The sequence below is a fragment of the Paramormyrops kingsleyae genome, chromosome 15 (assembly GCF_048594095.1).
Source record: "Paramormyrops kingsleyae isolate MSU_618 chromosome 15, PKINGS_0.4, whole genome shotgun sequence".
NCBI classification, from domain to species: Eukaryota; Metazoa; Chordata; class Actinopteri; order Osteoglossiformes; family Mormyridae; genus Paramormyrops; species Paramormyrops kingsleyae.
Window position 1 is genome coordinate 24,580,169 of NC_132811.1, and position 25,494 is coordinate 24,605,662.

Below are 25,494 nucleotides of genomic sequence, written 5' to 3' on the forward strand. Positions count from 1 at the left end.
AAACAAGGAGCGCATGTGTGCCATATGATTTTTGATGATACTTGGTGCTCGTAAACCAGGACTTGCTCGGTTTCCAAATCAAAATTTATTAAAAATCTTTGCTCATCAACCGCGTTACTCGTAATCCGAGGTTCCACTGTACTAAACACATTTATCAAAACAGTAATTTGTAAAGTAAGAAAATAAATGTCAGGGTCAGCCCCTGCTGTGGTCCTTCCGTGTCCCTTCCCCGTTTGACCAGCAGGTGTTGCTGGTCATCCCGTTCTTTATGTTAGTCTTTGTTCTCCCCTGTTACCTGTCTGGTCATGTGGCTCAATGTGTTGAGCATATGGTTGTCTGTGTGATGTGTGTGTTGTTGCTGCTACTAGTCTAAGCTTTGTTAATTTGAAGTTAGATCTGTCTTCTGTTTACCTGCCCAGTTTGTTTATTTGTGATTTGTAGTCTTGGTTTAATCCCCTTCTGTTTTTGACCCCTCGTGGTCCTTTTTGGTTTTGTAGTGTTTTCTGTTTTATTTAATAAACTCCCTTCTGTTCCTGGAGACGCTAGTGGGTCGTCCACCCTTTTTGTGCCTGCACCATGCCCCGTTCCCGTGCCCGAGATGCCCGCATCTCTGACAATAAATGTATCCAAACAATGTGTAAAGTTAAAAAAAACAATGTGTCCTGCCCCGATCGTCCGCTCCTTCCGTGTGCCACTCCCCCCCGTTAACCCCGTGTGGAATCCCCGTGTGATCAACCGTTTCTCGTTGTTGTCATTAGTCCTCTGTATTTCGTCCGCGTTTCAGTTTGTTTCCCCAGCCCGGTCATTGTATTGTCCGTCTGCGTTTTGCCTGCCTTACCTGTAATTAAACCCCGTATTCCCCGATACCCTGACGTCTGCGCCTTTGTCACCGTTCCGTCCCCACTTGGCACAACAATATTATTATAATTAAATGTATTAATGGTTTATTATTAATATTAAAATAATAAGAAATCTTTATTTTTAAATGTATTTTTTAATTACTGTTACTGTCTATCATTGTCTAAATGTATTTTAACTGTCTAAATATATGTATTCAGCTAGTGTAAACATGCACCATGCTATCACAGCGAATGCGAGGCTGAGTCTGAAGCGTTACCCTATGTTTCCACTGAGAGATGTGCCGCGTGACTCATTTCCCCGTATGAACAAGTTATCTTATGTCGGCGTTCACAGTTTGACTTCTGAGATTCAGATCAAGTTGTAGGCAATTTTTTTTTTAACTGGTTGGTTCGACTTTTAAGAAATTCGAGTTCTAATGAGTTTGAGAACTGAGGTACCAATTTACAAGTATTACCTGCATGAAAATTCCTTTGTAACTAACTTGAGTTAACAAAAATGTGTATTCAGAATAGGACTTCAATGGCACATGTATTTGACATGTACCACTCGGAATGTCATTCTCAATTTGATACGCATAATGAAATTAATAAATACATTTATTGACACAGGCAAACCTAAATTCCCAAGTATATGTTCAACACAGAAAACATTATGCTAATTTCAGCTGAATTGGATATGGCTAGCACAGAACAGCTCAAACACCATCCCATGTCACTTAAATTAGTAGGTGAGGAACAATTTGGCTTCCCAGTAAATTACCCCAACTCTGGAAGCAATAGTTAAGACTAGGGCTGGGCGATATGACTGAAAACTGTATCACGATATGAGTGTTTCATATCGGTCGATATCGATAATTATTGACATTTTTTATGACCCATTTAAAATAAAGACCAGGAGAAAAATATATTACATTTAAACATTTTTATTTTAAACATGTCAACAACCATGGAAAATAAAGTGTTTTTAAAATATGTGCAGTGTTTTGTAAACATAAATAAAACTGACGTAGACTGAGATACAGTACATCTGTAATATAAAAAAACAAACCTGATACAGTACAGTAACATTGTTTGAAATATAAAACCTGCAGAAATATGAAAAAGTAACTCTTCAAGTTATTCTTACTCTAATCATACTTGAAGTTGAACTATTCAAGTATATTTTCAGTCCAGGTTTTGTGCTAGGAAAAGACACACATGCAAACACTAACGAGGAAGACGCGATACGTAGGGAGCCGGAACCCGGAAGTGCGCCGTAAACACAGAGAGGAAAGAGAGAAGGGGAAACAAAAGACACGGCAGACTCGAAACGAAACACGGGATACGCGAAAAACCGGACAACATGACACATACAAACCGAAAGGATACAGACCTATAACTTAATATTCAGGAGACGGGGGGCGAGCGGCGTTAGGGAAGGGCGAGGCGACCGTCACAGTGATTCACAAAAAACCGGCAGAACTTCCATAAAGCAGTTGTTTTGCTGTGCTACGACCATTTATGACAGCTGCGTTTCCGGTGTTCCGGGCAATTCAGTTTCCCTATGTTTCCCCTGTCGCGCGCTGATTTGTACACGGTTTCGCTGTTGTTTTCATGTCTTTTTACGAAGCTCTTGAGGTAAACAAGCCACATATTTTAAAACATCACATGTTTTTTGTTTTTACTGATAATAAATGAAAGTATTTAATTCGCTGGATAGAGATATTTCTTGATGAAAACGGTATAGTATTTCTTATAAGACTATATTATGCGTGACGAACTACTGTATTCGCATGTAATACTGTACCTGAGTGATTTTCAGACATCCCACATACATATTTGCCTAAATATTAGGAGAAACATTATTTCCTGACATCCAGGATATTTGGTTCCCCCCTGTTAAAACAGGTATACAGCAACTCTGGGCCTCGGTACTAATAACAATACAGTATTCACATGTAATAATGTACTTGAGTGATTTTCAGACATTTCACATACCTCTTTGATTTAATATTAGGGGAAACATTATTTCCCGATAGACAGGGGAAACATAGGGAAACCGAATTGCCCGGAACACCTGTTCGGATCCAAACTAGCTTCGCAACCTCTGTTTTCTTCCGACGAAGAATAAAAAATATCGAACGTTTTATCGAACACATTTTTTATTGATATCGATCACGTGTCTATCGCGATACATATCGTAATCGTTTTATCGCCCAGCCCTAGTTAAGACCAAGACTATCAGTCGGCTCTGTTATACCAAACTCGGATTTGTTGCTGGCAACACATCCAACATGCTAACTCATTTGAGACAACATCATCAGAGTGTGTGTGAGCAAGGCAGAAACCGCCTCTGCAAGTTAGTCTCCCAGGGGCATTTAAGTCACTTTTGCCAAGGAATTAAGAACAGGGTTGAAAAATTATTACCACTATAGGGGTGTTTATCGCTACAGATATGCAACCTTATTCAGAAGCAGAGGACACAGGATTTAGCTGGGATTTAGTTCATTATGATTGTTATGATGTTATAGTTTTGATTTATACCATTTATTTTACATATTGAGTTTTACAATGTGCAAATAAGTGTCTCTTAGGTTTTATTATTTGGATACGTTAACAGACGCATTGGCGTTAATTTTCCACTGTTCCAAATTATGTTTGCAGCCTTATTGATAATTTCAAAACAAATTCTGCTTTGCCTCCTGTACCAAAACTGCACCAAACCATGAACCCAAAACCAAGGTTTGTATTGAACTGTGAATTTTCTGTACTGTTATACCCTTAATACTAAATGAAAATCACAAGAAAGCGGGGAAAAATGCAAATATGTAACTTTCAATCAGTGTTTGACAGGCTACCAATAATCTTATTTTAACTGCCATTTCTAAACCTGTCTTTTACCAGTGTCCTCAAGGTACCTTCTTAAAAAAATGAATTCCTGCCTGACAAAGGATTAATTACAGGTACTCTGGGAATAAAAATAGAATGGATAGAAAACTAAATTTTAATCCACTAAATAAATCCATGACACAAACAAATTAAAGATTGGAGAGAAACCACACAAATGTATAAATAATATACATAAATAATGAATCCACAATAAAGTTATTTTACAAACTGGATTCAGATAGGATTCTTTTCAAGGAGGAACCCATTACTGGATTTTCTGCATCTGTATAATATATGTAAAAGTATATGCACATAGCATGAATTATATAAACATCATTGTAGATAAACACAATTTCATACGCTATTATGCATGGACAAGGTTTTGGATCAATGTTTTATTAAATGACTGTTGCTAACAGTACGGTCAAGGAAAGCTGTTTATCTTTAGGTTTCCTAGTTATACACAAGCAGCAAAATCCACTGGCATTCTCTGAATTGGGAACCACAGCACATCTGTGACTTATGCAATGCATATGCCTCCCCACAGACACATAGAAACGTAACACTATAAAACACAGGACAGCACAGGTGGAACCACACAGATTTTAATGTATGTTTAAGAAACAGAGAGACACTTCACTTGACCAGTCTGAGATAAAACATCTTATGGGCTAATTTACACCACCCAGAAGGTCATTATTTAGCATAGGGGTGGTCTATGTAGATAATGTTGCGTTCTCCAGGTTTTGCCAGTGCAGAAGAGAAAGAATGGTGGACATACCTGTATGGTGAAACAAAGAGTAAAATCTAATATCACTGGTACACTGGTACCAAGGTGGGTGGTGTAGCAGATACTAAACTAGCAGCACAGAGGCTACAAAGGCATCTTGATTTAATTAGCGACTGGGCTGATACCTGGCAGATAAAATTTAACGTAGATAAATGTAAGGTAATCCATGCAGGAAGCAGAAATATAAAGTACAGATATTTTATGGGTTCCACTGAAATAAAGGTCGCTGATTATGAGAAAGACCTCAGTGTGTATGTTGATGCTTCCATGTCCCACTCTCGCCAGTGTGGGGAAGCAATAAAAAATGCCAATAGGATGTTGGGTTACATCTCTAGGTGTGTGGAGTTTAAGTCAAGGGAGGTGATGCTACGATTATACAATTCCTTGGTAAGACCCCACCTAGAATATTGTGTGCAGGTTTGGTCACCATACCTTAAAAAGGACATTGCTGCTTTGGAAAAGGTTCAACGTAGGGCTACGAGAATGATTCCTGGTCTTAGAGGAATGTCTTATGAGGAGAGGTTAGCTGAGCTGAATCTGTTCAGCCTCGCGCAATAGAGATTAAAAGGGGACATGATCCAGGTATATAAGATTCTAACAGGTCTGGATGCTGTTCAGCCAAATGGCTGCTTCAATATTAGTTTAAATACTATAACTCGTGGGCTTAGGTGGAAATTAGTGGGAGAACATTTTAAACTGAATTTGAGAAAACACTTCTTAACACAGCATGTAGTTAGAATATGGAATAGTCTTCCTGTTCATGTAGTGCAAGCTAAAACTGTGGGTTCCTTCAAATCAGAGCTAGTTAAGATTTTAACAACTCTGAGCTATTAGTTAAGTTCTCCCCAAACAAGCTTGATGGGCCGAATGGGCTCCTCTTGTTTGTAAATTTCTTATGTTCTTACTTGATGAAGAACAGGGGTTCATCAGGAGGACAGTAGCAGCACAAAGAAACAGGACCTAAAATTCTACCTGTTGAATTTGATGCACCAGTATTATTTGTTGCATGGGCATGATGTGCTTTTAGTGATGGAGGAGAAACATCTCATTGTAAGTGCTGTAAGCAGTCTCAAACGTATGGAACATCATGTCTGAAATTGAACAAGACAACTAGATACCCTCTGGGGTAACAAACATAAAACGAGGAGATGAGCTCAATTAATGTCCGCCACCTTTACTCTATGTGACTTAGGAATGGGTGAGCAGTGTGTTAAAGAGCCCACAGGCCAAAAGCTTCATTCATTCGAATAAACACATGAGCTTCGGTCTGGCCTCTGTCTAGCAAACTGTTTAGTGATAGCACTGATGGCAGAGGTGGGATGTGGTAAGGCTGCTTTCTTAAGGAGACTGTAATTAGAGTGTCCAAAACAGGTGCAAGGATCCATCGCTGTGTCATGATGAACTGACTGTCAGCTGCATTGATCTGTAATGTCAGAACTGATTTTTGAGGGCAAAATCCTCCAAAAAGATAGATACTCCCACTTCTAGGTTGTGCACTTTTGTGTACTTGTGCAGACCAAAGTAACAGCAACTGCATGTGATTTTCCGAAATGCAGGAAGACAAGGGAAGGCTCATCTATATTCCAAAAGAAAGCACTGGATCTTTGTGCTACAATGCTTTTGGGTAACTCAACCCTATTCTGTACCAGAGAAGGCTCTCAGACTGCTAAGGTAATCTTTGTGCTTCAATGCTTTTGGGAAACACCTCTGTTTTGTAGCGCTAAAATATTTTTGCTAATTATGGCAGCAATGTTTAAGTGAACAGGTAATGTTAACCTTAGAATTGCACAGTATATTAACATATCAGCTTCAATCTCATGTGTCAATCTTGGCTGATATTTAAACTTTATCAATATTCAAAGTTAGCAGCAGCAGTGGTACAGACATAACTACTAAAATAATGGAGATGACTGCATTGGACAATCAGCCATTTTCCATCGTAGGTGATGAGAGATTTCTTTGTTTCAAAGTACCAGGCCACAACATGTTTATAACTTATCATATGTTTTTCAGTGAAATTAAAAACTGTCTGGGTCAGTTCCTGTTGTTCCACTTTGTGTCCCTTTCCCCGTTGTGCTAGTCTGTAGTGTTTCCCCTTCCTCCTGTCAGCCACATGGCTCAATGAGCTGAGCATGCGGCTACCTGTTAACCCCTCTGTTTTGTGTTCGAATCCCACCTCCTCTGTTTTTGGATCTTGTTCCCTAGTGTTTCATTTGTATGAGTATTCTAGTTCCCGTGTCTTGTGATTTGTACTTGGTTTTGGTTTCACGCTTTATGCCCGTGCTTGAGTTTTTACCTGTCTGTAATTCCCCAGTGTTAGATTCTGTTTCCCTGTTTTTTGGTTAGTTGTTAGTTTCCGTTTAGTTCCTTTGACTTGTTCATTAATCTCACCTGCCCCTTGTTAGTCTTGTTACCCTTTAGTATTTAAGTCCCTGCCTCTGTTTCATTCGCCAGTGGTTCGTTGTGATTGTTGATTGTGATTGTTGGATATTTGTGAAGTCTGTATGCTTACCTGCCCTGTTTTTGTAATTAGTCTTTGTTTATCCCCGTTTACTTTTGACCCCTCATGGTCCTTTGTTTTTGTTTTTGTGTTTAGTTCATTTAATAAACCCTTCTGTTGTCCCGTGAAGCCGCCAGTGTGTCGTCCACCATTTATGCCTGCATCATGCCTCGGCCTAATGCTAAATTCGTCCGAGTTCATGACAAAAAAACTATTCAAATTTAGGTTATCAAAATAATAAAATAATCAATTAAACAATTTGAATCATCAAAGAAATTAATATTTTTGATGCAGCAAACCCTTCTCTCAATAATCGTAATCGTATTACCTTGAGACCAATTATTTACTACATTTAGGCCAGATAATGTATATTAACCATATTCAAAATGATACAAATGTCACCGATTCAAGTAAATATTAGCCATAAGAAAATTAATCAGTGTGACAAAAATAATATGAAACCATCACTACTTAGATATCTGCACCTGCACATAGAAGTATTTATTCATTTTCTATGTCTACATGGAAAAAAACATTTCAAAAATGATCTGATGTTAATCTTCCATCCACTGCCCTCACAGCAGTCTGAAACATTAACAGGTGTGTGTGGGTCTGTGTGTATATACAGTGGTACCTCAGTTCTCTAACTCATTAGAACTCAAATTTCTTAGAAGTCGAAACAACCAGTTCGGAAAAAAAATTACCTGGAGCTCGATCTGAATCTCAGAAGTCAAACCGTGAACGCCGACCTAAGATAACTTGTACGCGCAGGGAAATGAGTCACGCGGCACGTCTCTCAGCGGAAACAAAGGGTAATGCTTCAGTCTCAGCCATGCATTAGCTGTGATAGCATCGTGCATGTTTACACTAGCTGAATACATGTATTTAGACAGTAATTTTAACAGTAATAATAAACCATTAATATGTTTAATTATAATAATATTGTTGTGCCGAGCAGGGACGGAACGGAGACAAAGGCGCAGACGTCAGGGTATCGGGGAATATGGGGTTTACTTACAGGAAATTAAAATAAGACGGACAATACAATGACCGGACTGGGGAAACAAACTGAAACGTGGACGAAATACAGAGGACTAATGACAACAACCACAAACGGTTGATCACACGGAGATTCCACACGGGGTTAACGAGGGGGCATGGCACACAGAAGGAGCGGACGATCGGGGCAGGACACATTTATTTTCTTATTTTACAAATTACTGTTTTGATAAATGAATGAAAATAAATGTATCCAAACAATGTGTAAAGTAAAAAAAAAAAACGTGTCCTGCTCCTTCCGTGTGCCACGCCCCCACGTTAACCCCGTATGGAATCACCGTGTGATCAGCTGTTTCTGGTTGTTGTCATTAGTCCTCTGTATTTAATCCGTGTTTCAATTTGTTTCCCCAGTCCGGTCATTGTATTGTCCGTCTGCGTTTTGCCTGCCTTACCTGTAATTAAACCCCGTATTCCCCGAAACCCTGACGTCTGCGCCTTTGTCACGGTTCCGTCCCCGCTCGGCATGACAATATTATTATAATTAAATGTATTATTATTATATAATAAATTACTGTTACTGTCTATCGTTGTCAATGTATTTTTACTGTCTAAATATATGTATTCATCTAGTGTAAACATGTACGATTGCTTTCACAGCGAATGCAAGGCTGAGACTGAAGCTTTACCCTTTGTTTCCGCTGAGAGATGTGCCACATGACTCATTTCCCCGCGCGTACAAGTTATCTTAGGTCGGTGTTCACGGTTTGACTTCTGAGATTCAGATCGAGCTCTAGGTAATTTTTTTTTTCGAACTGATTGGTTCGACTTATGAAATTTGAGTTCTAATGAGTTCGAGAACTGAGGTACCACTGTATATATATTTGTTGTGTGTTATTAGTCAGAGCATCTTCCATGTTGTAGCAGGGTGGGAAACACATACCCAGGCCTTCTCAACCTGTCCGTACACAGATAAACAGGCATGTGGCAAGACTCATCTGTGAGAATTGACTGCCTGTGGTAAGAATTACACTTTTATCGAAATGTTCGTCAGATTTCCACATGGTGTTGACCCCTGAGCACACCTTTATTTCTTGAATGAAGTACCAATATTGTTCCTTCACAGATCCTGGGTTATAGCTCATCTTCATGAATTGTAAGATAAACAGCGCAGATTTCCTATATTTCCAAATATTCCAAATACAGCAGCACCTGAGAATGGCAGAGAAGAACACTACTGGAGTAAAGCAGCCTGTAACAGCCACATTAGTGGCCTTTCTCCATGACCATAAGATGTGCTACAACAAAGGGTAGGATATCATGCCAGTCATTTCACAAACAAATCTGTCCTCATTATATGGAGTCATCATTACCAGGTGTTACACCATCATAGACCATTCTGTCTGAAGATGTTTAAGAGGTGGAAAACACTTTTTATAAGCAGCTTGTGTTAATTCAGACGAGACTGAAATGATAAACAGCTCGTAAAATATGGTGATATAGTGATTTTAGTTTACCCATACTGATATAATTCATACACTCATAGAACAGCAAGAGTTCAGCATAGAATATTATTTATAATGATGTTTAGCTTTGAAACACCACACACACACCCACCCACACCAACTCTATCCACTCTGCCACTCCACTTCCGTTTAAACCAGAGCTACAGTAATGTCGACTCGTTCTGCTAGAACATTTATCACCTGGCATACCCTGCATTCTGAAACTCCCTGAAAATACAGCTTTCTATCTTCTCTCATTACCCCACCTCCAAGGGCAGGATGGATCCCTGTGCTTGGCAACGTGGTTTAATCTGATCAATTTCTCTCACAGGGGAACAAAGCCTAGACCACCGGCATCAAATCTAAAACTCACAGAATAATATTTTCTTCAAGTAAATAGAAAGGTTTCAACTTCCGGCTTGAAAGGGACTTTCCCACTGATTCATAAAGCCAAACCAGATCAATTTCCACACTTACAATGTCCCACTTCCACTGTATTTTATCTTTCAATCATACTGTAAATACATTTTGAACAAAGATGCTTGGAATTTGCCATATTCATCTTTCTTTAGCTATATTAAGAGCCCTCAGCCTGAGAAACCATAATAATGCACAAGAGAGAAAATGTCTTACATTTCAAACTTTCAGGCAAGTCATGGGTTAAAGCAGGGGTCTCCAACTCCGGTTCTGGAGAGCTACTATCCAGTAGGTTTTCTGTCCCACTTGGCTTCTGATGAGCCATACCTGTTCCTGGTATTTACCTGAGAACAGGTGTGGCTCATCAGAAGCCGGGTAGGATAGAAAACCTACTGGACAGTACCTCTCCAGGACCGGAGTTGGAGACCCCTGGATTAAAGTGTCCATGTTTACATTTACATTTACAGCATTTAGCAGACGCTCTTTTCCAGAATGGCTTACAACCAGTGCTTAGTAGTCTATGACTGTTCTTCAATTTATAAGCTAGACATAAAATCAACAGCTGTCATCAAGATCAAATTACCGCTAAGAACATTGTATAAATGCATCATTTAGATGTTGACCATCTAAATGATACATTTTTCAGTTTCAAAGAAGATTATAAGTGTATGGAGTTTGAAAGAAGTTGCTAGGAATAATCCATCTTTGAACCACTTATTACAGGGTCATGATGAACCCAGAGCCTATCGCATGAAACCCGGGGTACAATGCTAGACAGAATGCCAGTCCTTCACAGCGCACACACTCACACACGATGTGCAATTTAAAGACAAATCAACAAACCATATGTTTCTGGATAAAATGTATTTGATTTTATTAAAAAATATGTTTACTCTTTTAGACAAAGTGGTCCATGACCACATTAGCTACAGATATTAGTTGGACAGTGGGAAAAACTGATTTTGACCGGGGATCGCTGTTGCTTTCACACGCTTACAATTAAAGGACATGTAATTCTTTTTTTATACGTACAATGTCCTCCAGCAATTATCCAGAAAAACGAAGGCCCCTTGACATCTTTCACACCCCTGTAACTGTACAAAGAACAGAAAACATTAGCACTTGGCCCTGGTGATCCAGCATGCTCTGGAAATATCGATTGGTCAAAAGTGTTGTCCCTCAGGCTCGGGGCTATAAGTGCCAGGATGGTAAAGACCAAGCCTTGATTTGGTTAGCTATACCACAGCAGCCATTTGATGACAGACTGCAGATACTGCAAGCAGAAGCGAGACCTAATACTTCATAAATGTTAAAGGCCCAGTTTAGAGGTGGGCAAAACGGCCAAAATGTCATATCACAATATTTTTGGTTACAATCACAATCCACAATAAAGATCACAATTTTTTTATTAACTTGTTTACAAACTAACCAAATTACAATGTATGTAGTGATATTAATGAACCATTTAAGTACATGACCAGCAATTCCATCCTTAGGAGAAACACTACTCTTCAGCATCATGTAAAATACTATACATATGAAACTGACTCATTACAGCAAAAGTGTTTTTTTTATATATTGAAGTTTCAAAAGTTTAGACATTAACTTGAGGGCAGCATGTGGCTCAGTGGGCTAAGCCTGTGTGCCTCTGATCAGAAGGTCGGCAGTTAAAACCAAGCTTCGGTCCTTGAGCAAGGACCTTAACCCCCAGCTCCCTGGACGCCGTAACAGGTGGCCGCCCTTCGCGGCCAGCTTACTCTTGCCTATATAGAGCAAGTTCGGGGTGGTATAAAGAGAATTTCCCCACGGGGATCAATAAAGTATCTATTACTATTATATAAAGTACAATGTTTTGGGAACCAATTATTCCTCCTCAGCCTTGCCACACATTCTACTTATCCAACAGCATAGCTGACCCATCCGTAGACCGTGTATTGTTTACTGTGTAACAGGAATGCAATATTTGTAGCAGTCCAATCATATATAATGTAGGGCTGCCGCGATTGTCATAGTTTACGTAGTTGATGATGTCGTTGAAAATGGGTCAAAATCAATATTTGAAACCAGTGCATCTTTTTAAAAATTATTTTAATGAAACTGCCTTTATGATTCATAAATCACTTCAATTCATTTTAACAAATGTTTCCCCTTAATATCACTATGTGACTATGGGAGTAGTTCAAATTATCACAAAACAAAGAGGAGGTTTTACACTGTGCAAAATTTCAATGGCAAACCACAGCGGCACTAGCAATATCCACGAGTGCCTAAAGAGAAAACACACAGGCGCTATTCTAGATGATGGACCACCAGAGTAGGCAAAACCACCCTAAGTGCTGTCTATTCATGTTTATTAAATTAACATCAGAATGGAGAGCTTTTTAATTTCCTTTGTCTTTGTAGCTGCTAAATACACTCATTATTAGAGCCATAAAGTTATCTGCCGACTACATTAGAATCTCCATTGAATAAGTGTTTGTGAAAATGTTTAAACTAGAATCTCAGCTTATTCCTAGTGGACTGTGTGTGTTTGTGCGTGTTGGATTTGTTGGGACCAGTGTTGTTATCATAAAATAAAAGTGAAACGAACACGGGCACTCAATAAAATAAAATAATTCGAGAATTGAAATTAAAATCAAAACCATTTTTTTTTTTTTTAAAAAAGCATCAAACTTTAATTTGCCGAAAGTACCATCACACCACGTCTTTTTGCCTTGTTTAACCACATTATCTCCTCTTTTAAAGGATGTTGTGGCTGCTGATCTGTCCCTTCCTTCATTGTGACTTCAGTACTTATTGCTTGTGTTTCATGTGGCATGTTCCACTAACCAAATTTATTAAGCTTGAGGATACACCAAATTTATACGTATTACTAACTTTTGGTCATCACAATATACACATCTCATTAATATTTTTAGACATGCTACTAATCTGCTTATCCTGTCTGCTTATTACTAATCTGCCAATTGTGGGTGAAAATAGTGCCCGTATAGTGCCAAAAAGCCGGCGTACATTATCCAAAAGCCCTGTAATGGTATACAGTTTGTTGTTGTCAAAATAAAATTGACTTAAATTTTAAACTTTAACTTAATGGTCATGTTGATTTTCTGGAGGAAAATTAATCGTTTAGATTAATCTAGCAATTGATAAAATAGTCGATAGATTAATCTACAGAAAAATAGTTAGTGGCAGCCCTAATATGAAGTTTAACTTTTTTTTTTTTTTTTTATCAAGTCAGCTAACTCATAAGAAAAGGTCAGTTAAGTTTAGTTTAAGATCTAGTAATTAAGTTGTGATCCACTGAGACAGATAATTGACAAAGTAAGAAATACAGACAGTGCAAATATGCTATGCAAGATGAATTTTTTGTTGTAGAACTGTTAGCTTCAGAGCACGCAGGTATTGCATGACAGGCGCCTGCAGCTTTGTTGTCATTGAACATGTGAAACTCTGAAACACTTATCGTGAATACAACTGCAACCAGTCATGATAAATTATCGTCATATCCAGGGCTGTGGAGTCGGTAGATAAATGCTCCGACTCCGACTCCGACTCCTCAGTTTCTAAATCTTCTGACTCCGACTCCTCTGTATGTATATACTATGCTAATGTATTTTCTACATCCATTGAAGGAAAGGAAGGCAACATACATGTCAATTCACCACAGAACTACTGGCTAGGAAGCCAACACTCTACTATAATGCCAGATTAAAGACAAACACAATGAAAACAAGGTTTCAAGGGTAGCGCATAGCGAAGGGTAGCCGACGGAGCTGAGAACACACCAGATGATTTTTCAGGCGTTTGACGCATGATGACTCGTTCAACGGCCGAAAAATCGGCAGTGCATCTGTAAGTGTATGGGGGGCTTTAGACTAGGTTCACAGTTCCCTGTAACAGTGGAACACGACACAATGGAAAGCGGTGCCGCACCTTACCTGTGCATTACATCCCATATAGTGACGCATACAGTCAATGAAAAGCATGCTTCATGGTTACTTGACATGTTCGTTTTGTGGTAACATTATGCACTGCATGCATTGGGCTTTATTCTTACAGCAGAGAAGTAGTTCATTATGACTGTTTGTGAATTGGGACATTTCAACTTTTTTAATTCCCATTTAAATTTAGTAGGAGTCGGAGTCGGTTAACTTTTTGCCGACTCCGACTCCGATTCCAGGTACCCAAAATTGTCTCCGACTCCGACTCCTCGACTCCGACTCCACAGCCCTGGTCATATCACCCACCACTAGCCCAGTTCAATCAATACAGCAATTACAATCTGGCACTCTTTTTTTCTTGTTACAACAGTAAATATAACCAATCTAAATATATATATGGAAGATTTGCTAAAATAGATGCCTCATTTGGATAAGACCTCACAAACAACATCTGTTTAACTCCACTGTTTCAAATCATTAACATTTTCCGAAGTGCACAGCAGTATGATAAAAATTGAAAATCACCTGCTGAAATTTGAGATGAATGACACTACCAATTGAAGCTATCAAACAAAATGACTCCTACAATACCACCATGCGCAGCGGCCAAAACCAGTTGGATGCAAAGCATAGAGAGTGGGAATCTGAATGTGAAACGCTTCGCAATCCATTGTATTTCCTTGCATCTCCATCTAATTGTCTTTTCCCATTAGCCTGTGACCACTGGTTGGCAGACTTAGAAAATTTACGCCGGCAGATGCCTTGCGTTTCAGTGACTGCCCTTGATAGACTTATGACAGATGTCAAGGCTCCTGTTGGACGGGCGCATTTGATCAGGGAGGCCGGTTGCACGCATCAGCCTGACGCTCCGCCACGTCTGGAAGACTTGCGTAATCCTACAACGAACGCCCCCACACCCGTCAGTCTCTGGCTATTACCTTCGACAGCCATCACCTGAGCACTCTATGTTGCAAATGCAAATGCAGCGAGGCTCATCCCCATTTGAATTCTAATGTGCTGTTGAAGAAACACACGGGCTGCACGCATCACCTTTCAAAGCTCCAGTGTACCCTCAAGACCCACAGGAATTCACTCTTTCAGATTAGATCCCATGCCCGTTATTTCTGCACGCAAACATAAAGGACAATAGACTGAATAGAGCCACATTAAATAATAATTTCACATAAAAATCATAAAATGAATACTAGATGGTAAACACAACTGATGGCTGACAGAAGCTAATTCATTTCGCCATGGATGAAGAACACTATTAACAGAAGCCTTAATTTGTTCATATTCAGAATTGGTGGCTTTATGGTTCGCCCCATCTGTACTACTGGGTTTTATCTTCATATTTTGTGCTATATTCTGTGATTACTTTTCTGCCATATTTATCAAGAGAACAAATTCAGACCCACCTGCCACTCATTTTAAAATGACAGAATGATTTAAAAATACTCTGTAAAACACATCAAAGCTTTTGTTTCTAAGGTACTTGTTTCTAAGGTACCTAACACTAAGGTGGGTGGCCTATTTGAAAATTAAAAATTTGTTAAGATTATTCAAATACTTAGCCATTGTGGTTTTGCCAAATATTTATTTATATACTTTATGGAAAGTACTTAGAGAGCCAGGAAATGCAGAAGCCAGTGACAGCCAGAATGCCCTAAGGACTGTTTGTTACAGAAAGGAATTTATTCTCCTCCAGGTGGCCTGCATTTGGACCACGGACTGCTTAGCGCTATATTTATTTTTTACACTGAATCCAAACAATGAAACCATAATTTCATTTCTTCAACTGCCCAGATACCTGTGCCTGGTTTCAAACTGATATGTACATAAAAAAACTCACAAGCTTTTCCTTAATTAAACACAGAATCTTGTCAAACTCACAAAAGAAAACACAAAATGACACAAATTGAAGGATAACCAAACCATGGTTAGTCTCGATCTAATCTCACTAACAGGCCGGCATTTTCACTGCTCTCTGTCCGTCTGTCTTTTCTCTTTGAAGTCTTTACAAGTGTTTCAAGCCAAAATCTCATTTTGGCTAAATTTAAACACAGAAAACTATGTACTAAGGAAAAGAAATTCAAAGTTTACGTTTCACAGAAAATGTCAGTCCTGCCTTAGAGAAACTGGAAGAAATATAACTGTTTTCCAAAAAGTTTAAAAGTTGTGAAAAACTGTAAATCTATAAAGGTTGTGTGAAAAACCTGATTTGGCAAAAATATATCTTTTTTAAAAAGAAAAATATATAAATTATATAAAATATGTTACTATTTTTATATAAAATATAAAACATAACAACATCCACTACAGCATATTTTAAGTTTCAGTTTACTTTTCAGCAAGCACCAATATACTGCAACTGTCATCTGAGGAGTCTGTGCAGTTTTACCTGTGTCACTGAGCCATTTCACCATGTTTTTCTATGACAGGCAACAAAAGTTTTTGTCTTCTTCTTTAGAGAAAAATCTGTGCTGTGACATATTACAGTCAACCCTTCCGCATCACGGTCCAAAACCGTGCAAAATGTTTTGGTCCCCTTGGCGAGCAAAGCAGGCAAGCAAGCAGAACAAAACAAACTGAAAAGATACGAGAAACATGAAATACAAAGATCAGTGCAAATATCACGTAAGAAGCTGCCGCCAACTGGTTTTTGGCGTCCTCCATACCAGCACTGTACGTATATTTCATGCTCTTATGACTTACTACACTTTTTGTGTGTTGTCTGCTGGCCTTCACGTGTCGTCTGCAGCTTTCACAAAACTCCAAAAAAAAAAACTAAAAAAAAAATCCCATCTTAAAGTCTTAGGTGGACCTCGTGATACATCAAAACCGCAATGGGGACAGTCGTGATGCCTAAGGGTCAACTGTACTATAGTATATTTCATTATTGATAATAAATGTTAAAGTATAAAACAGTATTAATAACTACCAATATTTGGTTATGAACAGTAAACAATCATTTGAATTCAGTGGAGTGCAGAACAGATGAAACCTTGCTAATGTGGGTCGCACATTTGTGTACTTACCACTTGGGTCGGCTGGTGGACTTCACCACTGGAGACATTCCATCCCGGTACAAGCTCTTGGTCTTGCTGAAATTGACAATGTTGAAAATAACCCTCTGGAAAAAAAAAGAGACAAATCAACATTTCACACAATTACCATAGTTCACACCTGTTGGAAATGGTTTTGTATGTTTATTATTCAATAAAAAAACAGAAAGGCTGCTCAGGCCGCAACAAAGCTGACAATCAGTACCAGATGTAAGAATGCAACAGCAATCCAGACAAATTGTGCAATAGCAAGACAAATTGTGCAACTTTCTTCAAAAAAAGTCCAAGGCACTTCATTAACACATTGCATACAGTAGTATGCAAAAGTTTGGGCACCCCTCGATAAATAACATATTTTGGTCATTTTTTTATGGAAAAGATGTAAACACAGTCTCTGTAGGAAATGGAAAAAATGACCAATATTTTCACCAAACATTGATGCATAGTTACTTTTTATGTCATAAATTGAACAAAGATAAAAAAATAAAAACATTATTATGGTACTCTGTGAAAGTTTGGGCACCCTAAGAGTTCCAAAGTCTCAGATTCTTTTTACAAGGTTTCAGACCATAATCAGCTCATTAGATCTGATGCATGGCAACAGCTGTCATTAGTAAATGTCAGCTCGTGCCAATTTCAAAGCTTTACAAATACACTGACTCTTCAAACCTTGTGCACACACTTGTGGACACTCAACAACCATGGGGTCCTCTAAGCAGCTGTGTAAGACTCTGAAAATGAAAGTTATTGATGCCCACAATGGAGGAAAAGGCTACAAGAAGATAGCAAAGCATTGTCAGCTTGCAGTTTCCACAGTGAGAAGTGTAATTAAGAGATGGCAGTTCAGGGGAACTGTGGAGGTCAAGATGAGATCTGGAAGACCAAGACAACTCTTGGAGAGAACTGCTCATATGCTGGTCAGAAAGACAAATCAAAACCTCCATTTGACTGCAAAAAAACTGCAGGAACATTTAGCAGACTCAGGAGTGGTGGTGTACCGTTCCACAAGACCTTCATGAAAAAGTCAGCAGAAGAAAACCTTATCTGCGTCCCCATCATAAAATCCAACGTCAGAAGTATGCAACAGAACATCTACAGAAGCCTGATGCGTTTTGGAAACAAGTGCTGTGGACTGATTAAGTTAAAATGGAACTCTTTGGCCACAATCAGCAGCAGCATGTTTGGAGGAAAAAAGGAGCAGCATTTCATGAAAAGAACACCTTGCCAACTATTAAGCATGGAGGTGGATCTATCATGCTTTGGGGTTGTGTTGCAGCCAGTGGCACAGGAAACATTGCACGGGTGGAGGGAAGAATAGATTCCACCAAATACCTGCAAATTCTGGAAGCAAACATCACACCATTTGTAAAAAAGCTGAAGCTGAAAAGAGGATGGCTTCTACAACAGGACAATGACCCTAAACATACCTCGAAATCCACCATGGACTACCTCAAGAGACAAGCTGAAGGTTTTGGAATGGCCATCACAGTCCCCTGATTTAAGCATAATTGAAAATTTGTGGGTAGACCTTAAAAGAGCTGTGCATGCAAGACAACCAAAGAATATTACAGAACTAGAAGCCTTTTGCAAGGAAGAATGGGAGAAAATCCCAAGTACGAGAACTGAAAGACTTTTAGCTGGCTATAAAAAGTGTTTGCAAGCTGTTATATCTGCCAGAGGAGGTGTTACCAAGTACTGATTATGTAGGGTGCCCAAACTTTTGCAGAGTGGCACAATAATGTTTTTATTTTTTATCTTTGTTCAATTTATGACATAAAAAGTAACTATGCATCAATGTTTGCTGAAAATATTGTGCATTTTTTCCATTTCCTAGAGAGACTATGTTTACATCTTTTCCATTAAAAAATGACCAAAATATGTTATTTATCAAGGGGTGCCCAAACTTTTGCATACTACTGTACATCCAGTATTTTTTTGTATATCTTAAACCTCTTATACCTATCCAGTTCATTTTCTTTATATCATTCCAAGATAATAGTAATTCAAGTAATATTTTATATACTCTGGAATACCTAAAACAGAAAATCTTTTAAAAAAACACTATAGAAGGCAAAGTAGTAAAAGCACTACAGAAGGTGGTCAGCTTTGATATGTTACAGTGTGATTTTACTTAAAAAATACCTGGAGGTAAAAAGCATGGTTTCAGGGAGAATATGGTTTCTCCACAATCTGAGCTTTTAGTAATGATGCTAAACCAGTGGAGCCCTGTCTGAAATCTGTCTGTGCAGTGACAACTATTTTAAATTTTGATATTTTTATTTTTTTTCATAGGGTTTTGACATATTCTAGATTGTCTCCAGACATGATCTCAGTATCGGGGAAGATGCAGTGGCAAACTTTTTAGGAAATATAGTTTTAATTGAACTTTTACCTGTGTAGCAGACGCAAATGGAGTCAGCACAGAGTAGCATTCACCCAGTCAATTAATATGGAAAAATTGCAATTACCATGCAAAACTCAGATAATGTTAAATTTACCTGAGTTTATTGGAATGAATTTATTTATAGATGCAGACTGGAGAAAGTGGAAAAGGGGAAAACCTCATTAAATAAGTCATATCTACAGACACAGATACCTTTCGTTTTTCCTAGATAAATTATAACCAGGGAGAGCATACCAGATCAGGAGGGCCACCAGTGTGCTGGTTTAACTTTAATAGACCTGCTCACAGCTAAGTCGTATAATACCCTGTACTGGAAAATGAAGATATCGCTTTTCAAGGAATCTGATTGGAATTGGCTAAGAACTAAAAAAAAAAGAAAAAAAAACCCAATCACTGTGGGACTAATGACACCCAGCGACAGACCATACTAAATCACAACCTAATTCAAGCAGGTAGATATTCTCGGTGAGCTTCTAAACTATCTGGCCACCTGAGACACACACACACACACACACGCACACACACACTCCCCATCACAAAAGTGGGGATTGTGGCCCTCTGATGCAGACCTAGGTAAAATGACATTTAACTGATGTTCAGACTGGCAGCAAGCTCCTGTACCATGGAGATAAGACCATTGCTGCTGGCATTTCAATTACACTTTACTGCCCTGCACATCTGTTGCCAGCCTACTTTCAGCTGTTCCTCAGGCAAACACATACTCATTCTGTGCCTTACATCAGTCTTCTTCCTTTTTTCAGAAATTCAGATTGTCTTATTTAGTGCTTATGTCTATAATGTATTTTTCCAAGCGTGTTTAACTCCGGCGGGGGGGGGCAGGGGGAGGTATTTTACACCATATTATGTCTGGGGGTCCATTGTCTCTGCGGGGCTGATGCGATTAATATTAGGTGCTCGTCGCGCATTCATCCTGAGGCAAGTAATTGTAAAAGAGACTACATGAACTATACTCACCACAGAATAATGCGGTGGCTTCAGTGCATTAAAGTTGCACTAATTAAAAAGGAACATCTTTGTTTTGATACGACTTAAGTCAAAAGGTGGGTATTAGGAGAGAAGCACAGAGTTGGATGGCAGGGCTCTCCGGATGAAACGCTGATTGCTGCCCGGCCAACAGCAAACGCTGTTTAAATTTCCCGAACAGACAAACCGTCACTCACCCGTCGCCGGGGCCGCGCCGAACTGCCAATCACTCGCCGGATATTTTTAGCTCATAAGTAGTTCCAGGCTGCGGCGAGTTTCGTACTTGGCCAGTAAAAAAACCCATGTCGGGCAAACGAGTCGGTTTGACCACGAGGAACCGAACCGGCTCCGGTCACCAAAGAGCGGTAATCAGGACGCAGAGGCGCGCGCTGGCTTCCGTGTCCCGTACTAATTGCGGCTAGTGGAGCCAGCGCTGCCTTGTCCCGCGCTCGCGCCGACACACGTCGAACATGCCCCGTTAGTTTCATTCCAGATATAACAACTAAAAGGGAGCCGCTCCAAGCCCGTGAGGCGCGTCACAGCCATGGCTCCTGTCTTCTCTCTCTTTAAAACGTATGAGAATAGAATCAGGCGTCCGTCTGTGAAATGTCAGTGAAATATATTACAATGATGTTGTTCATCTGGCATCCACAATTACGGCAATGACTATACTCTTAAGACTATGTTACTGCAAACGTAAATATAAACAAAAAGTATTTTGAAGACAGTATTCTAAGTTTCCCATTCTCTTCAAATGACCCCCTACAATCACCAAGCAACTTAACACGGCCTTATAGTATTTAAACAGTAGTTGGACTAAAAAAATCTAATAGGCTAATCATTATACTAGTGATGTCTCTTTATGTTCTTTGAATGCTCTTATGTTATACATCTGACCCTTTAATGGATTTAATAGGTTCTTTTTAATAGTTTTTCTGGAGCTCTTGCTCCAATAAGGTTTGCAGTCATATGTGGGTACTGGATTCTCTGTCTAGCTGTACTTATGCCAAGTCGACTCCTTCACAGCATGTTTGCAGTGTGGTTTTTGCCTCGTTTATACATTGCTTTGGATAAAAGCATCTGTTAAATATGTAAATGTAATAATATGTAAATTATAATAATAATAATAAATAGGCACTCTGGTAGTAGTGAAAGTCTGCAGCACAATAATACATTAGCTGGTTTAACCAAAAGCACCATGTACCCCTGAGCACATATGTGTTTGTGTAAACAGGCTAAATATAGAGTAAGGAGTGTGAGTCACATTGGATACCTGTTGGCTGCATGAATAGTACAGGAAGTATATTTCCTCACACACAAAAATGGCCCTACTAGTGAGTTTATTTTACCAATTAGAAGTGACCAGTAGAAGCTGCTGGAGCCCTGTTACCCAGGGTGCACCAGGGCTGGGGCTTGGCAAGCGCAGCTGTCTGTAGTAGCTGCGGTAGCACAGGGAGCCGCTCCTTCATCAGAGATGGCTGCTTTGCTGTCCACAGCACCTTTCATGTTCCTCTTTGCGCAGACTTTGATCACTCGATGACTCGCACCGCACGGCACCACAGGCTGGCTAGCGGCAGTGGATGGCGTGGCCTAAGGCAGCGGCAAAAAAGCAGGGGCCGGAGAAGCTAACCGGTCGGTACCCGTACCACCCTGCAGGCAGCACACTTCCATCCCAAAACCCATTTCACACTGGCTAAGCACCGGCCCCTACAGATGCCCTGGGGTGCTGGCCCCAGCTGTGTATAGCATCCCATAATGTCCTCTACAGTGACACAATGTGTGGCATGTAGCATGTAGGAACCAGTGCAATATGAAGACAGACACTCACCTAAAGGATTATTAGGAACACCTGTTCAATTTCTCATTAATGCAATTATCTAATCAACCAATCACATGGCAGTTGCTTCAATGCATTTAGGGGTGTGGTCCTGGTCAAGACAATCTCCTGAACTCCAAACTGAATGTCAGAATGGGAAAGAAAGGTGATTTAAGCAATTTTGAGCATGGCATGGTTGTTGGTGCCAGATGGGCCGGTCTGAGTATTTCACAATCTGCTCAGTTACTGGGATTTTCACGCACAAACATTTCTAGGGTTTACAAAGAATGGTGTGCAAAGGGAAAAACATCCAGTATGCGGCAGTCCTGTGGGCGAAAATGCCTTGTTGATGCTAGAGGTCAGAGGAGAATGGGCCGACTGATTCAAGCTGATAGAAGAGCAACTTTGACTGAAATAACCACTCGTTACAACCGAAGTATGCAGCAAAGCATATGTGAAGCCAGAACACGCACAACCTTGAGGCGGATGGGCTACAACAGCAGAAGACCCCACCAGGTACCACTTATCTCCACTACAAATAGGAAAAAGAGCCTACAATTTGCACGAGCTCACCAAAATTGGACAGTTGAAGGCTGGAAAAATGTTGCCTGGTCTGATGAGTCTCGATTTCTGTCGAGACATTCAAATGGTAGAGTCAGAATTTGGCGTAAACAGAATGAGAACATGGATCCATCATGCCTTGTTACCACTGTGCAGGCTGGTGGTGGTGGTGTAATGGTGTGGGGGATGTTTTCTTGGCACACTTTAGGTCCCTTAGTGCCAATTGGGCATCGTTTAAATGCCACGGCCTACCTGAGCATTGTTTCTGACCATGTCCATCCCTTTATGACCACCATGTACCCATCCTCTGATGGCTACTTCCAGCAGGATAATGCACCATGTCACAAAGCTCGAATCATTTCAAATTGGTTTCTTGAACATGGCAATGAGTTCACTGTACTAAAATTGCCCCCACAGTCACCAGATCTCAACCCAATAGAGCATCTTTGGGATGTGGTGGAACGGGAGCTTCGTGCCCTGGATGTGCATCCCACAGATCTCCATCAACTGCAAGATGCTATCCTATCAATATGGGCCAACATTTCTAAAGAAGCAGTTCTGAAGGCGAAAGGGGGTCAAACACCGTATTAGTATGGTGTTCCTAATAATCCTTTAGGTGAGTGTATAGCTTTACAGGCAGCGGAATTTAACTGGTAGCACTGGGAGGGTGCATCATGTAGGACTGGTGCAGTCAGAGAGAGATGGAAAGTGAAGTGTGGCACCTGGTCATTCAGTAAGAGTGGCTCCATCTTTCTTCAGTTTGCCACCCAAGAAACAGCAACAGAAATTTTTTAACTTTTTTTTTTTTTTTTCCGGAAAATACATTAGAAACAGCCTCTGTGATTTTATGTGCTGGACTCTTTATATCCACTGTTAATCACAAGGCTCAAAGCAGCCTTTAAATGTCAAGATTTAATTTACCTCATTTTGGGGGGAAAATGGTTCATTCAAACATCCATCCATGCAGCGGAAAAGTAGAATGAGATGGGTTTTAAAGATACCAGATGTCAGAAAAAAACTGCCACATTTTAAAATCAACCTCAAATCTTTGGTTGGATGATACAGTTATGGCCCTTTGAGTGTAATATCATTTCTGCTAGGAGGGAAGCTTTAGTGTTTGCAGAGGGGATATTCATGGCTTTATTGTGTGGTAATGCACACTTTTTACATCTTTAATTAGGAGTGTCCTCTTTTAATGATTGTCAGTCAGGCAAGAATTTCTAGTAAATGAAAAAAGACACTCCATCCATCCGACCTTCCATTTAGCCATCTGTCCATCCATCTTCGAACCGCTTATTCTTGACGAAGCTGGGGGAGGGTGGAGCCAGCATAAGGCTGAAGGCAGGGGTACACCCCAGACAGGATGGTAATATACTCCCTGCACATGTACAGGGAGTATATACATTTAATTAGCCTATTGAACATGTTTGTATAGGGTTCAGACAGGGACATTAAAGCTAAATAAATATGAACACAGAAGGCATAAACAAATGAAACTGTCAAACTAAAGCCTGTAATTCATAAAGAATGTTGGATTAGGGCACATAGGACTGTGAGGCTGTGTTTCTGGGTGTGCATGTGTCCATTTGACTCTCTGCCCAGGTCCACCACACACCCCCTCTGCCCAGGTCCCCCACACACCCCCTCTGGCCAGGTCCTCCACACAGGTATTCCGTACAGGTTCTGCTATTATTCATTTAACTCCCAGAGCACTTAAAACACTTCTATCTGACAAGGGCCAAATAATTCTCCTGAAGCTGAAAGCCCCCCCTCAGCATTACTAGGATTATCCTCCATCCCCCCACCTATGCCGTGTGCACACTAACATTTTATGAGGCACACCTCCCCTCCTCATCACCTGTGCGCCTGCTTCCTTGGTCCCCTGGCAGAGCAGCATCGGCGAGGAACCCTGGCAGTCAGAGCTGTTAAGACTCACCTTGGCATGGGCAGAGCGAGGGCTCTAAATATAAAGTCCAATCTGCTGTCTCCAGAGACCACCTGCCTTTTATTTTTTAAACCAGTGACCATTCCCCCCCTTCTATGATTTAAAAGGGCTGAGGCTCCAACAGGTCCAATGTTACACTACCTGGATACCACACGTTTGTTTCCCATGAGGAAATGAATAAACCAAACCTTAAAAACACCTCCCTCTTAAAGCAGCCCTAGTTTTGAAAATTACAGAGGTCATTTGCTCAGTGAGACAGATCCATTCAACTCTAGCAGTATTTCTGTGTATGTATGAGCGAGCGGGTTTACCTATCCTTATGGGGACATAATGTCCACATAACGTGATAAATATCCGTTTTTTTTCCTTATGGGGACCGGTTTCCTGGTCCCCATAAGGGAAAACTCTATTTTATAAAAATCGGTTACTGCTATGAAAAAACTAAAAATGCAAAAACTCTTGTGTTTTGTTAGGTTACTTATGGTTATGGTTAGGGCAGGTTAGGGGTTAAGGTTGTCATAGTTAGCGTTAGCATTTTTCCCATTGAAATGAATGAGCGGTCCCCATAAGGATATGTTTACCCTACATGTGCGTGTGTACACGTGCATGTGTGTTTGTGTGTGTGTGTGCGTGTGTGTGTGTGTGTGTGTGTGCGTGCGCGCTTGTGTCTGCATGTGTGTGTGTATGTGTGCGCTCTCCCGTCCTCTGTCAAGACATGCCGGAGTGGTGAAATTGTCAGGAGTGATGGATGAGGATCAACCTTCTGCTGTCTTCTGGCCTGCTCCTAGGAGATTTACAGGGCCCCCGACTACCAAGCATGAAAACCAATTCTCTCTTTATCT

The 25,494-nt window shown here is 40.1% G+C and overlaps 1 protein-coding gene across 1 annotated transcript in view; it reads right to left on the bottom strand.

Moving 5' to 3' along the window:
• The window catches only part of agbl4 (AGBL carboxypeptidase 4), a 398,795-nt gene that overhangs the window by 240,761 nt on the left and 132,540 nt on the right, over positions 1–25,494 (bottom strand). The window contains exon 4 of the mRNA XM_023821409.2: positions 16,916–17,010. Within this exon, the coding sequence (XP_023677177.1) occupies positions 16,916–17,010 (95 nt within the window). The remainder of the gene's footprint in view (positions 1–16,915; positions 17,011–25,494) is intronic.